We start from the raw sequence: 16190 nt of genomic DNA on the forward strand, positions 1-16190 counted from the left end.
TTTGTTTTTTTTCCCCCTAAATTTCATGTTTAAGTCCTCATTGTTTAACTACAATGAGGACTTCCTCCATTTGTTTGATCCTAGCACTATTTATGTATTTGCAATATTCAGGCTTCAATACATTTATTTGATCATACCAGTATTTATGCATTTTTTTTTGTCAAAGAAGCTTATTTAATGGTTGTGCAAGTCTTTCTTACCTTGTGTTTGTTACTTTATCTAATTCTAATGCTTAACAGAAAAGAAAATTTTAAAAAGGGAGAATGGCACACCTAAATATTTAACAGGAATGGCTCAATTATTTTGCATTATTCTAATAAAATATGACTAGGGAGCTGATGTTGGAAGTACTAACTATTCTCTTATTCAGGTAAGTGGACTTCTTCCAAAGTTCTATTTCCGTGCATGCGTATATGATGTTTCCCCAAAACTCAGGATTTAGATCATACTTACCTTGTTTATGGTCACTTCAATCCGCATGTTTTGCAGTTATATATTCCTAGAGAAATCAAGGGAAATAGCCCAACTGGTTAGTTTCATTGCCAAACTCTTTAACAGTTTGTATCACCCGACGCTGGTGTGCTTCCAGCCCACGAGGAAAGAAAGAATAGCAATAAGGTTCAGTTCAGATTTGATTGTTTGCAGCCGGGAGCTGATTACCTAAAAAATCCTTGGGAACAATGAAAAAAAACAGAAGATATCTCGTTAACGAAAACTATAGGGGGGCTGTATTGGAGAGATCCAATAACCAGTGGGGAGATCCATTGAGAAGCGAAGGGGAATCTTATATTTTCTGGGCAAAAAAAACTATAGGGGGCGGGGGGGCTGTATTGGCGAGATCTATTGAGAAGCATTCCTGGTCACTATTCAAAAAATTCAATTCTTTGTTTACCTGCAATCCTAGTGATGATCTCATTTCCAATAACCAACGGAGATCCATCATGCCTTAGCAGATTTGGTCACCTTAAGTTCGGATTTGGAAACAGGAAAGCATTTCATTTAAAGATTGGTCTCTTTCAGTGATGGGAATGGGAAAAGAAGTTGAAAGATGTGAAATCCTTACCAGACACAAAATTCAAATGAGGTTAGACCAGGGAATTGAGGTAGACCAGGTGGAGAAAGGCATATTTCTGTTGCTTTGGTCATGCAATGCACGTGATAATGAAACAATATTTGAGAAGTTTGAGAGGTTCTTCGAATTGGAGAAGAATCAGTAAATGTCATGGATTGGCTAAAAGGGGAATGTGTTGACCCTTTGGCTGGTTGTTTAGTTAATCTCGGGGCTCATTACCCGATCTTCGTTCTTCAGAGCATGCCAAGAACGAATAAGAAAATCTGCTGAGAAGTGAGCCGGTGTGTTAGTTGGCTGCTCTTACATGCAACAGAAAGTGCCATCTGCAAAAGTCGCTAGCAAATCCCGAGATTTAAAAGTTGTTTACCTCGAGAAAAATGACCAAAATGCTCTTATCTCATAAAATGACTTAAATAACACTAACTTAAAAAAATAACAAAAATACTCTCACCACATCGGAAAATGACAAAAACTCCTACCTCATGAAAAATGACCAAATGACACTGTCTCATAAATTATTCGTATTTTTCTTGTTTTTCCTAAGGTAGGGATTGAACCTAGCTTACCTGAAAAAAAAAAATATAGTATTTTGTTCATTTCCATGGTTTTAAATTTCAACCGAAATCCGAAATTTCGGTGGAGACCGACACCGAAATCATGAAAACCCGAAACGATATTTTATTTTGGCCGAAATTTTGGAATTTCGGTCGAAATTACCAAAATATAATTAATTTAATATTTCACCCAAATTTCGACCGAAATTACCGAAATTTAATATTGAATAAAATATACTTTTCTTTGTTTTGCCGGATTTCGGCAGAAATTTTGGTCGAAATTTCAGGGGTCCGAAACTGGTACCGAAATTGAAATTTTAAACCATGGTCATTTCTATGAAGTAATTTTTAATGAGGTAGGGGTATTTTTCTTATATTTCTTAAGGTAGGTGTACTTTGGTCAGATAAGAGTATTTTGGTCATTTCAGTGAGATAAGGGTATTTTTGTTATCTTCTATGAGCACATTTTATACGGTAAATGCGCATGTAGATCGGTATTGGCGGTACCGGCAAGGTTGATATTTGACCGGACAGCAGCACACTTTTTAAGATGCTGCTGCTGGATCAAATATCAAGGGTGGTACTGCCAATACTGATTGTGATCAACATACAATTTCTCCTCTCATGAGATAGCAGTCGTTCTCATCGTTTCAACGGTACAGATCATTTTTTGGTTATTTCAATGAGGTAGGGGTAGGGCTATTTTTATCATTTTTATGAGTTAAGGGCATTTTGGTAATTTAATGAGAAAAAAGTATTTTGCTCATTTTATGAAATAAGGGTATTTTGGTTAGAGAGATGATATATTCATCCCTTTTTTACTTGGGACAGCCCCCCTACCTCTGGTGTAAAAGTGTAGCCATAAATACACTGGAGGGCTGTCCCAATTAAAAAACATCTTCCCTTTTATTATTTTACACAGTGAAGGAATTTTCTGTAATTTTTCATGAGATAAGGATGTCTTGTTATTTTCTACTACACGTGGGTATTTTGATTATTTTTCATGTGATATGGGTATTTTGGTTTTTTTTTTAGAATTTTTATTTGTTTTATTCTATTTACTCTATTTTTATTTTTAAATTTTTTAGAAATTTTTATTTATTTTAGGATGTTTACTATGTTTTGTTTTTTTTTTTTTTGGGCTGAATCATGTTTTTTTTAAGGATTTGCTAGCGTCCATCGTAGATGGTCTGTTGCATGTCAGACCAGCCACACAGGCTCACTTTACAGCAACTTCTGTCTTCATTCATGAGGCGGTTCATCTGACTTGCAACAGACCATCTGCGATGGACGCTAGGAGATCGCTTTTTTTAATCCCATCTTTTCACAAAAAGAGTTAAAGGCTGATGTCTAGAACATACATTTAGTTGCGACTGATGTGAAACTGCTTTTACATAGAGTAAACGAGGATAAATTTCAATAAATTTAGAATAATTTCATTATTTTTTAGTAAAACAAAAAAAACTCCTATCAAACTCCTATGGTTCCACCCCATTTCCATTAAACTTAAAAGCAGGTGGTCTTTTGACATTATAGTGCAAAGAGTAACTGGTTTCGTATGTTTCCTTGGAGGAGAGGTGGTTATATTTAAGAATTCCCATCCAGCCCATCCCATAGGTTAAAAAAAATCTAAAAACCCGAGAAAGTAAAGTCATCGAAGCACCAATATTTATTATTTAAGCATATGATATAACGTTTTCTAGCAGCTATGAGTTATCTTATATATGTAAATTTCGCTACTACTATCTCATGCATTTGCTTTTTTATTTGGATTTGAGTTTTGGATACAAAACACATCAATCATCTTCATGATCATGTTTTAAGAGTGAGTGAGGGAGGGAGGGATGCCTCGCTGCTGCCAGAGTAACGTCAAGAAGCAACATTGGTGACGGAAGTTGCCACAAACGTTGATTTCCAAATAATGTCTCGCAGAAAAGATTTGAAAATCGGAATTTTTGCACTGTTGTAACTGATTTGGAAATTATAAGGATCTGATCTAGTTCAAAATATCAACTAAATCCAAATCTAAATCTTGCTGGTATCCAAACGTGGCCTTAAATACCTTATGTGTTGGCTCTACTGTTACCTCATAAAAATTTAGGGCTACATATATTTGCACTATCATGTTTTGATATTTACACAAACTCACCCTGTCATTTCCTCTTTAATTGCTGCTGAGAGTTTTTCTAGGAAATATAATAGCTTCAGATGGTTAAATAATAGAAGACAAGAAATTATATGATGCCCGCTCATCAAATCCAGTGCAGGCCTCTTAAAAAGTGGGTAGCTGACTAGCTGTTGGATCAGACATGCCGTCTCGAAAACATGGGACTTCACGCTCGGGTACCATATAAAAACTCATAAAAGACAAGGTGAGTACGTCTCATTATTAAAACACGGTAGCACAAATATTAGGAGTTTTTATATGGTGTAAGCCCTTATAGTCCTGTATTTTTCAAAAAGTACAGGACCACACCATTATAGCTGGCCATGGGCCATATCATAAATAGTTTGTGCCTGAAAAATCATTTCTATAGGATGATCCCAACCCTCCAACTGCATAATATGGAAACCTCTGTAGGGCTAGGATCACCCAATACCTATTTAGGGTTGTGGGAAGTGGGAACACCGTATAAAATCTCCCCAAATATTAGTCACTCATTGCGCGTTGTACTTTCCTTGTAAACATTTTAATAGAAAAAGAGGAAACTTGTCACAACAAACAGTCTGACCAGACGATTTAAATAAGAGCATACGACTTCTACCAGTCGGGTAGATCTTTCCATTCTTCGAGAACAGATGATCTTCTAGCTTTCTAGAAATTCCCTTTCTTCTCCTTCCCCTCTTCAATTTTGCTTTCTTTCTTTTTCTTCTCTCTTTCCTCTCAAAATCAATCCTATCTATATATATATATGTGTTTTGCCTCTGCTCTTCTCTCCTAAAAATTTAGTTATGGGACAATCATCAAGCAATAGAAGAAACAATTATCACCACCCTAACCCTAACCCTAACCCTAACCCTATTCCCTCCTCTCAAATCCCTTCTTCTTATTCCTCAAACCCTCCTCACCCTCCTACCCTTTCTAATTTTTCACCCCCTCCTCCACCCCCCAATTACATCTTCCCATCAAATTCTTCTTATCCTCCTCCACATCAAAACCCTAACCCTAACCCTAATCCTGCACCCCCACCTCAATACCATCGTCAAAACCCTAACCCTATACCCCCACCCCAACGTTTTTGCTCTCAATACTCGAACAGCTATGGGAATTACTACCAATATGTTGGTTCTACAAACCCTAATTACCCTCATTACCCTAATCAGAATAATGGATGGTTGCCCTTTCGTCCTTCTTCTTCATCGATGATTCCTACGCAGCCCCCACCTCCTTATGTTGATCATCAGAAAACAACCAAGGTCAAAAGTGATATTAATTTACATAAAGAGACGATTCGGCTTGAATTGGATGATCAAAACCCTGATTGTCATTTGGTTTCCTTCACTTTCGATTCCGTGGTTGACGGGAGGTAAGTGTTCAAATCTTTTAAGATTAAGATCTGCTCATTGGATTAAGTAACTAGGATTGATTAAGATTATTTTTATTTAGTCATTTCACTTTTTTTATTAAGATCTTTCTATGTTTATCTCTTGATTGTTCTGTGTAAACACTCATTAGGGTTCTTTGCTGAATTGATTATATGTATTTTTTTTTAAATTGTTGTGAAGACGAAGAAGCAAGATATAAAGGCCCAGAATGCTTTGATCAGTACATAAGAAACAGAATAAGATCACAACAAACAAACATTAATAATTATATTTTTCTCTCTTCGACATCAATAATGATTTAAGGATACCCATCTTCCCAGTAGAAGATCTAAAGCTTCCAAGATGAAGTTTGCTACTTCCCAACAAAAATCTGCCATGGTTCTCATCCATCTAATTTACCTTAAGGCCCTGATTGGGTTTCAAGGAAAAAAAATTCTGACATGAAATTTTTTCTTGAGATATTTTTTTGTTTCCATGGTTTAGAGGGAAATGACATAATTATGATTAAGTTAGAAGGCTATCATCATAAATTGAAGGTTATTCTAAAGAAAAATTGAATAGGGCTGGAGCAAACTATCTTTTTTCGCATTTGAAAAAGTAGGAAATTTAAGAATATTTTTCCTTTCCAAAATGTTCCCGAAAATTCTTCCAATCCAAACAGGGCCTAAGTGAATCCTCTTCTATTATGTGTGGACCTTCCAAAACCGTTAGCAGAAGTGGACTACCTCTCTAGAAGCTACTATTTCTGCCTCCTTAGACTCCCCCCTTTTTGGCTGGTGCAGAGAAAACCCTCCTTATCACTTCTGCATGGTCTCCGATTATGCCTCCAATTCCTGCAGATCGTGGATTACAAAGACCTAATCCATCAAAGCTCAATTTCTGTAGACCAGTCGAATTGAGTGAATGTATTGATGATATTATCCTTTGAATTGAGTGCCAATTGTAAGGATAAACTTCTTTTGGGGTTTTGTCAATGGAAGCATTTGTTGTTCATAGAAATTGTTTCACCGACTTTGCTGAATTCTTTCCTCTTTCTTATTTTAATTTTGACTTTTGGTTTTATACAGAGAGAAATCACGAGTGAGAAATGGGATAAATTAAAAGAAGATGACTAGTAACTGAGGATGAACTGAAACTTATGTTTTTATACTATTAAGAGCAGATGAGCATAAAAACATGATCACATCAATATATAGAGTTTTTTTTTAAAAAAAAAAAAAAAACTAACTAACAAGAAAGTTTGGCATTCTTAGTCAAGTTTGTGATTCAAAATTTTGATTTGATAATCGTTTTATTTGGAAAGTCTATGTGTTTCTGTTTCAAGAAATAGCTATCTGCACTTTTTTTAACGAAAGCCTATATGTTCTCTATGCTTATATGCTTTGTTTATGCATGGCCATTTTGATTTGAAAAAGACCCTGTAAACGTTAAACTTTCTGAATCACAACTCTTGCTTCCATACAGAAAACCTGAATAGAGCCAAAGATAGGGAGGTGACAGCTGTTAGGACAAAACCAATGCCTATGAAGACATCTAACCTAACTCAACTGAAAAAATATTGCGGTGGCTCTTCAATATGGTCTCATTGTCCATGCTGAAACCAATATTAGTACCAACAATCCCTATATTACAATGAAGAGGCTCTCCATGTTTTTTTTAAAATGAAATAAAAGGTCCTACCAGGTAGCTCTCTGTGTTATGAAAATTTGAAAATATTGAACAAAAGTTGGAAGGTAACTTGTCGTTACTTATTCTCTTATTCCCTTCCTGAAATATGCCGAAGGTGACAATTGGACTATGAGGTATTTTTGCGGACCTGAGTGGAGATGATGAGGAGGTTAGCAATGCTTTTAGCAAAACGAATGCCTATAGCTGTTGATAAAAAATATCCGATGATCCATGCATGCCATTATAATTTATGTAGTTTCCATATTACATTCAAAACCAACTCAAATTTCTCTGGTTACAATAATTTCATGCCGAAATTTTTGTCCAACAATAAGTTCCTGTACGTACAGAAATACTTTCTTGGATGGGGCTTGTGTTTGTAGTTTCATATTTGGATTCTGTAGGCTGCAGATAATGCCTCGATAAGTGGCAGAAGTTCCAATTTATTTACTGGTGAATGAGATGATGGAGTCATACTTGAACTTCTTGGTTTGGGGGTAAATAGTGCTGCATGCTTAGAGATGTAGATTTTTCGAGTCACCTAATGTAAATGATTTGGGTATGGAGTTCGATAGACTTCATACACTGAGCTAGCAAACCATTGAATTAATTATCTTTTATTTTGGGGATATTGACAGGGATAGAGTTGGTGAGGTCAAAGTAATACATGGGAAGAGCTGTAAATGAAATATGTTTCTACACAACAACGCACCATGCTCAAAATAAGAGTTCCTAAAGTTCTGTAGAATTCTGCTAAAAAACCAATTTGTCTTTACTATCATTAAGATAAAAAAATCTTAGTTTTAGGACCCTTGGGATGGACTAACCGTACCACCATTTCAAACCACATAGAAGTTTAAACCTACTAAAGATAGGAAAACAAGACTCACCATCCATAGTTTGAAATAAAATACAGTTAAGTATACTAGGTTAATCACATTCTCCCATGCGATGTAGAGCAAATCCAGGTGTCTTTTTTTTTTAATGGCAGCAAACTACGGAAATCCATAGGTCTTGTAGACCCCCAAAAAATGAAAAATGAAGGATGATCTGTGGAGATTTAAAAAAAAATAAAATTTGATGATTTTATTTGTATTTTTGGAATATTTTTATTGGGGTTTAGGAAAGTCCATATCTTGGGAAATGCAGTTAGTTTAAGTTGAATTGAGGAGGTTGAAATTGAAGAATTTTGAATTAGGGCTTAAATAGAGACAATTTAGGATAGAAAGTTAGGAGGGTCAGTATTGGAAATGTCCTTAGTTCCCCGTGGCAATCCATATGGGCTTGGCATAGCATAACATCACACTGATGCTATTTTTTTGGCCCCTGCTTTAGCTTATTAGTCAGGCCTCTTGATATGCGTGAGATCAAAGGAACGTGGGTAAGAGGAATGTACGGAAAATCCAGGAAATAGCGAATGAAAAGCATTATGAGAATTTTCAAGTCGAGATGTCAGAGGTGCAAAATCAATAGGTGCTGGAGCAGCTACAATTGCTTTAGCCGGGCTGCTGTTGGTATTGGAATCCCTGGTTCCTCATAGTTTTATTGGAGATTTGGGTTCTGTCAAGTTTCTATTTTTGTTCTTAATGAGTTCTAGCTTGTGTAGGATTATGGTAGACATTTTTGTAGTTAGAATTGTCTAGGATTAGGAGTCCTTAGTTTGAGAAGTTCTTGGAGTTATAAAAAGGCATGTATGAGGTATCTATATGGGGTCTTTAGACTGGTGATTAGGATTATTTAGTTTGAGAAGTTTTTGGAGTTATAAGGGCTTGTATGTGGTCTTTTTATGGTATCTTCAGACTGGTTTTGTAACCATTACGAAAATTGAAATTTATACAAGTAATTTTTGTTTTTCTCTAATGTTTTTCTCTTTGAGACCACACCATATCTTACTCATATATTGACGTATATGCTTGGTTTTGTTCTGGCTTGAATTTAAGTTAGAAACTTATGGTTATTATTCTATTTCTGCTGCACCATAATTGGTATCGGAATCAGAACATGTTCGATATTAGGACTTGTATTTTGTAACATGACTATGATAAATCATGGTTGTGGAATTGTGGGAATTTTGGTGGAGGCCAAGGGAGTATAATTAATGTTTTGAAACTATTAATTTCATGACAAGACAAATAGATACTTTGTTGAGACATATGAAGTGGGTTATGCTTGAGATTCAACTCTTGCAACAAAGATTGGCTACGGCTATGTTGATGGATGCTGACAATCCTTCAGAGAATTCGACAAATCAGTTGGAAGGTGTTCGCGGTAGAACTCTAGCACCTATACAATTGGGAGGCAGAGACGAGGTTCAATTTGGTAGAAATTAGCATAGGGGAATTTTGGAGAACCAAACTCAATATGGCTAAGTGGAGGATGGATTCTTTGACAAAGAAGAGGAGTTCAACGTCATCTAACAATGCTACCGAAGATAAATATGAAAAGTTGTCTAAATGAATTCAGAAAAAGGCAGGATGGGTATCTTAAAGAGGAGGCGGATCATTTGACGTTTTATAGAGATAACAATGAATGTTACAATGAACAAGAGGATCTAAAAGAAAATTTCGATGATTGGATTTATGATGAAGCGCTTTGCTTGCCAAGTGGCTGTGGAGATTTAATGATGAGCCTTAGATCCTTTGGAGGGAGGCGATTACTGCTAAATACATTGTGCAATGGGTGGTTGGGCCCAGGGTCGCTTACCCGCCCCCCCATCCCCCCGCAAAACATCTTGTGATCTGGGTTGCATGACCCCCGATGTGGTACAATCGCAATCCGTATCGCTAAAAATGACGGCCCATCCTCTTTTTGAATAAACATGTATGGAGGAATGCTAAACTCACAGGCGCCCTTGCAAAAAAGGAGGCAAAGGGCACCCCCATTGGTCAAATATCATTTAAGATGGCACAGAAAATTACAATCATAACTGTCTTTAATGGTATTTGACCAATAGAGGCGCCCTTTTGCCCCTTTATTTTGCAAGGGCGCCTGTGAATCTAGCATTCCTCATATGTATGACATACATGAGGTTTTTGCTTTTGCTTATTAAATGCATGTAGTATGGACTAGACTTATATTCTTGTAAAATATTGTATTGAATTATATATGGAGAGAATATATATGGTGTTAGTGTGTATATGCACAAAATGGAGGTACAACAAAAGTGCCACCGTTGATATTAGATCAAAGGACAATCTCTTATAAAGTGGGCTACTGTTGGATCAAAGCCTACCCTCATTGTACAGCATAACAAAGTAACAAACTACCATCATATCCTGTTCCCGTTCCTATACCTCGTATCGGGATGAACCGGGTTCTTGGTAACATTGGTTGGGCCACCCTTGATAGCGCTGGTTGTCCTGAATCTTGGGCGTGGAGGGTGATTTCTCACAGTGGAGTTTGGGAAAGGCATCAAATTTAGCACTAGATTCGGCACTAGAGTCTAGATCATGGAGAGACACTTCGTGTCTCTTTCCCGTCTCTATTTTGTGGCACTCATTGAGGAGCTCTTGTACCTGATTCCTACGTCTTTCAGGGTGGAGCTGTGACTTGGGATATCCCCTTTTGTTATCATTTATTTGATTGGGAAGTGGATGAGTTCGACCAGCTCTTCCGTATGCTGGAGGTTTCCTTTATTTGCTTGACTAGGGTTGATAAGAGGGTGTGGATGTGGTGCCCCTGGGAGTATTCTCAGTCGGATCTCGTTGGATATCTCTGGCAGGTAGCCCTCACTGGCCTTATAGTGGATCCTTACGCCCCCATTTTCTGGCCATCTTCTAGACACTACTGTCTTGATAAGAGTCTTAAGTCTTACTCCAAACCACCTTATCCCTCAGTAACGAATCATCACCAGCCATTGCTCGATTTGTGTTGCAGATACGAACTCAATGGGTGTTCCCTTGCTTGTTTGATGGTGTGATTGTGTCTTGACCTTTCTTCTTGGGTTTTGTGAGAGGGTACCTTGTGGAACTTATGCTTGGTGACCACCCTCTGGTCCCTCCGGTAGGCGGGGAATAGAAGAGTGATCCAAGGGGTGGTTCGATTGAGTAAGGCAGTCTTGACTCTTGATTGACAATCATTAGCTTGGTTATTTCCTGAGCCACCTCTTGGAAGAATTCTGTGAGAGTTTTGAAAGCCGACTTAAGGCAGGCTTGGGATTATTTCAGATTCTGGTCGATATCGGTGGATAGGCCAACCCCTTGATGGATCAGCTCCTCCTCTCTCTTAACTGAACTTTCACGGTTCCAACTTGGGAAATCCCATCTAGGGCAGGGGGACCTCATTCTGGGTCGCAGTGGAGTGATGAGATTGGCCTGCTCTGGGCTTATGGTGCTTATGGCGGGTGTCTCAAGGTTTAGGGCCCAACGCATGCTTGAGCCGCTGATCATTGAGGGAGATTTCGGGAATGTTATCCAGTGTTTGAAAGAAAGACCCGGGTAGAGTCCCTTGGAGATCCCTCAATATGATTGATGATGTTAAGGACTGCTTCTCTTGGAGAGAGATCATCTTTCGTCAGGTGCGGCAATCATCCAATGAGAGAGCAGAAGACCTATTTAGAGATGGTTTACAACAAATGTTGTTGATTAGTTTTGATGATTCTCCTTTTCCCTAGGGGCTCTTTACTTTTTCTTCAATTTTGTGTTTGTAGTTTTTATGGGACCTCAGTCTGTGCTTTTGGTGTTTCTTTCCCTTTTTTTTTATTATTATAGTTTTCCGCTATTCAAAAAAAAAAATGATAGTTGCCCCAAATCTTGCTTTTCGGGTCTTAGTATTGTTCACCATTGTGTCCTTGCTTGTCCTATCAAAATTCATTTTTATCCAACCATCAGAGGGAGCAAGGGGGAGCAACCCAAATATCTTTGGTTCTATATGGGCAGGTTAATCCTTACATATCGAAATGTTAGTAAAATGATTAGTTTTGGATGCTCTTTTAGAGACCCCAACAATTATATTGTTTATTATTAACTCAATGCTGTCTTTTAATCATGTGAAAAGTCGATCATTTCATTTGTCTCCGCAGGAGCCATACTATAGATAGGTGCAAGACTCAAAATACAAGAAAACCTTTTGGTTCCAAATGGTTTGCTACTCAATCATCTCCATAGATCAAATAAGGTGGGACAATTCCCTAAGTTAGAAATAATGTTAAGGAGATCAAAGGTTCCAAAAGGTTTGCTACTCCAGCATCTCCATAGATCAAATAAAGTGGGACAATTGCCTAAGTTAGGAATAATGTAGAAGAGATTGATGAAGTATCTTCAAATTTGACCATGAACAGTTAATGAAAATGCGAGTTGGAGTTTTCCTAGCAAAACCACAAAAATAGCAGTGATATCACAAATTTTCTCTTAAATAGTTGATTTCCCGGAAGAATCTTGCCATTCAGTGCACACCAAAGGAAGGCATTAGCTATAGGAGATGCAAGAATACTCTAAATATTATGGCAATTCCTCTCCAGTGACTCGGAAGATAATGTATAGAAAGATTTAACAGAGTAAATGCCACCTTGCTCAGGTTTCCATATTATTTCATAAACATCACCCCTGGCAGGAATTAAGACAGACTTAAGTTTTTTATATATATCCATGAATTCATTTGAAGTTCATAACAGTAAGCCTTCATGAAGAATCACTGCGATGATCAAATTGTTTCCATGAGGATTCATATAATCCCAGGGATTCATATCCCTGGGATCAATATCTTTTTTAAAGAGATTAGGGAATTCTTTGATATAATTAATTGCCACACCATCTGTCTAGCCAAAATAGAGTATATTCTCCATCTCCAATATTGAATATGATATTGTTACTGAATGATTATTACTCCTTTTTCTAGGACTTCCATATGTGTGACCCCTTATTGACCCATTCACCAAGGTGAATATGTGACCTTGGCCTCTGATTGAGCCATGATTGCTGTTAATTAAATGAACCTTCCTGAAGGGAGGATAATCATTCCATTGAAAGTTTTTCCACTAATGAATGGATGCAAAACATGGAGAGGTAATATGTCGGGCTGTTTTTATAAAAGTTCCTTTAATAGAGTTATCCTACCAGGCAAGGATAGGTATTTAACCATGCCAAATTTCTAATTTGGACTTAATCCTTTCAACTACCAAGTCTCAATCACTGGGACTCCTTTGGAGGGATTCCAAGATATTTTGATAAGGAAGTTCGAAATTTCAAAGCCTAAAATTGCCAATATGGATCTCCCTGAACCATGGGTCCCATTTAATCCAAAATGACAAACCAAGTCTTTATTAGTTGAATTTAAGTTCTCAGATTGTGACGGATAAGATTATCTTTCCATTTATTTGAATCTCAGTGCAAGGGTGGTAACTGATTGTAATTGAGAGCGACTTGAAATTTCAAACAACTGCTTGTATTTGAATATATTTATAATAACTTTTTGGTTTTCATGACAGTATCACTATCTATTACTTTGCGAAGGAAGGTACCAATTGTAATTTCTCTCCTCTGTACCCTGATACCTTCATGCCAGTGAGGGTTCCTTTCCAAAAAGGGGTCCACCAGAAATTCCATCAGCCTTCAGGAACTGGCATTGATCTGGGCTTCTTTGAGTTGGATGATCTGTCGAAACCATCAACGGATGATGTCTTCCCACTTGTTATCTCTGCTGAGGCATCCTCCCCACATTTGGCTACAGATGAACAGCTTGGTCAACCGCCCAATACCACTCATGCACAGATTACTCAAGCAATCCTTGTGAAGAAGGATAATGAACCATTCCAAGTGAAGGTAATCAAGCAGGTATTGTGGGTAGATGGTGTTCGCTATGAGTTGCGCGAGATTTTTGGTATTGCTAACCAAGAAAAAACAGAATTTGATGAAGATGATCAAGGAAAAGAATGCGTGATTTGCATGTCCGAACCAAGGGATACAGCTGTTTTGCCTTGCCGACATATGGTGAGTCCAACAGAACTTCCTGGTTTTCTAATTTCATTTTCATTCTGTTTGTGCCTTTTGACCGTAAAGAGTCGAGAAAGCAGGCTTAAAGCATGCAATTGCCTCTGCTTTCACAACCAAGGTTTTAATTTCGGTTTCGGTTTCGGCATCCGAAACAGAAATTTTGGGTGAAATCCGGGAAAAAATGAATTTACTTTTTTAATTCGAAATCAGAAAATTAGTAAAATTGTGAAAAAAAATCAGTTTTCTGAAATTTTGAAATTTCTGGTTTTGGGGATTTCGGTTTCGATCCCAAATGGAATCTGAAATTTAAAACCTTGCTCGCAGCAATATTCGTGGCTACCTCTTTCAGTTTCTTCTCTTCTCATCTAGTTGTAGTTCCTTATGTTTGGCAATGGTGTTGCATTTTCAGTGTATGTGCAGTGAGTGTGCAAAAGTATTTAGGCTTCAATCAAATACTTGCCCCATATGTCGCCAGCCTGTTCAGCAACTCATTGAGATCAAGGTGAAAAATGATGATCAGTGAGAGAAGTCTTTCCTGGTGTCATGCTGGTATGATAGCTTTTGGTATTCTTATCTTTTTGAGTGTACAAATACCTACTTTATACACAATCATATTAGATTTTTTTAATTACTTTTCATTTTCCAAGCATATGTGGAGTTGAACTTTGTATAATCTCATTGAAGATTTATATCACTTGTCGAGTAATCACATGTATATCATTGTATCATGGCTGCTATTCGTAGATTCTTTCTGCAGCTATGTCTCATTTGTATTTCATTTTATTAATTTAATTGTTTAAAAAAAAAAAAATAATTTAGCAAATGCTGGTAGTTGTTGCAAAAATAAGAACAAAGGTCTATAATACTCTTTTACTGAGTTTATTGCATGGTTTAAAATTTCGGTTTCGGTAACCGTTTCGGACCCCACCAAAAACCAAAATTTCGGACCGAAATTTTGTTACACTTTTTTTTTTTATTAAATAATGTTGTTAAATCTATGGTGAAAAATTGAATTTCGGAAAATTTCGGTTTCAGTCCGGTCGAAATTTTAAACCATGGTTTATTGGCATGCTGGTTTACATATACTTGCATGTATACTGATACATACATCCACACGCATACATAAAATAGAAATTTGAGCATCAACCCATCAGATGCATAAATACATACTGCCATGCTTTTATGCCCATGCTTAATGATTCAGTACTCAAATTATGTATTGTCAATTTCTATTTTGATGGTCATTCTGCGGTTCTTTTGCAGATTTTAGGCAACACAAATTTGTTTTACTCCTCATGCAACCTATTTTATTTAATAGGGTTTCTATCCCTACGAGCATGGCTCAGAGGACCTGTAATAATCTAGTTATGAACTTTCTTGCATACCTCCCCCACCAAAAACTTGTCGAGAAGGTTCATGTTTGCTGTTTTATGTCTATTTGGTTTCGTGGGTTTATATTTGGCTACTGATATCTGCACGGCCATGTTTTGATAATGGGGCATACTCACCTTATTTTACACTTTTTGATTGGCTGCTGAGAGGTTTTTGGGAATTGTAATAACCTTAGACAGCTGTTTAAACAATGTTTAACAAGGTGAGTTCGCCCCATTATCAAAACATGGTCTTGCGGGTGTCAGCCCCTTTATATTTTTGGTTAGCTTCTTTCTTTCTATTTTTTTTGTCATTTTGTTCATTATTTATGAATTCTGTTGCTTTTCGAAAAAGAAAAGAAAAAAGGAAGTGTATAAAAGGTATAGGCCTTTGCTTGGATCTCTTGAAGAGTTGTTTGTATCTAAAGATGTTGAATTTCTTGACAATGTCCTGTACTAATCACCCGAGGTTATGATCTGTTGTGATCCTAATTTACCTCTGGGAGAGATTGCATGTGAGGCAACCTATGGTATTTCTAGTGACCTCTTGTGTCTTCATCACCTTTGCTCCAAAATTCTGCAAGTTTTACTCTCAAAGGAAGAAAAAGCATCAACCCATGGTTCCTCAAGTTTTCATGCTAACATCAAGTATTGTCATTCCCTCTTGATTCATGTTTCTCTTGTTTCGTATCCCTCTACTGGTATATCTGATTCCTCACTATTCAGAAAAGTAAACTTGTACCAAATATCACATTACTTGATGTCTCTTATTAGGCTTTTTCACTTCCCCCTAGCCATGTGTTTCTAAAGGAATTAATTACTTGATGTCTTTTATTAGGCTTTTTCACTGCCACCTAGTCGTGTTTCTAAAGGAATTAATTACTTGATGTCTCTTATTAGGCTTTTTCACTTCCTCCTAGTCATGTGTTTCTCCTATTCATCTCATCTGTTAAGCAACCCTTCAACTTATCAAAAGACCTTTGTCATCACTAAAGGTTATGGATGATGAGATGGATGCTCTCCCCATCAATGGAGCATGTGAGTTAGTTCC

At 37.1% G+C, this 16190-nt stretch overlaps 1 protein-coding gene across 2 annotated transcripts; it reads left to right on the forward strand.

Moving 5' to 3' along the window:
- Positions 1 to 4310: 4310 nt before the first annotated feature.
- On the forward strand, positions 4311 to 15274 carry LOC143881460 (putative E3 ubiquitin-protein ligase LUL2). 2 transcript variants are annotated; one of them, XM_077384538.1, is made up of 4 exons: positions 4311 to 5153; positions 13265 to 13766; positions 14179 to 14318; positions 15033 to 15274. In XM_077384538.1, exons 1-3 carry the CDS (start codon positions 4579 to 4581, stop codon positions 14290 to 14292), a joined length of 1191 nt encoding a protein of 396 aa, XP_077240653.1. In that variant the 5' UTR covers positions 4311 to 4578; the 3' UTR covers positions 14293 to 14318; positions 15033 to 15274. The 2 variants fall into 2 exon arrangements, with proteins under 2 accessions (XP_077240653.1, XP_077240652.1); XM_077384537.1 differs by lacking the exon at positions 15033 to 15274 and having other exon boundaries at positions 14179 to 14497.
- Positions 15275 to 16190: the final 916 nt, after the last annotated feature.

This window comes from Tasmannia lanceolata, unplaced genomic scaffold (assembly GCF_043159265.1).
Source record: "Tasmannia lanceolata isolate RefF3 unplaced genomic scaffold, GAP_Taslan_0.1 ptg000007l, whole genome shotgun sequence".
Classification (NCBI taxonomy): Eukaryota; Viridiplantae; Streptophyta; class Magnoliopsida; order Canellales; family Winteraceae; genus Tasmannia; species Tasmannia lanceolata.

Excerpts from the sequence above, each read along its gene's own strand:
- LOC143881460 (XM_077384538.1), top strand. The coding sequence starts at position 4,579 with ATGGGACAATCATCAAGCAATAGAAGAAACAATTATCACCACCCTAAC. Across the intron at positions 5,154-13,264 it reads GATTCCGTGGTTGACGGGAG|TATCACTATCTATTACTTTG; the intron begins GTAAGTGTTCAA and ends TTTTCATGACAG. Across the intron at positions 13,767-14,178 it reads TTTTGCCTTGCCGACATATG|TGTATGTGCAGTGAGTGTGC; the intron begins GTGAGTCCAACA and ends TTGCATTTTCAG.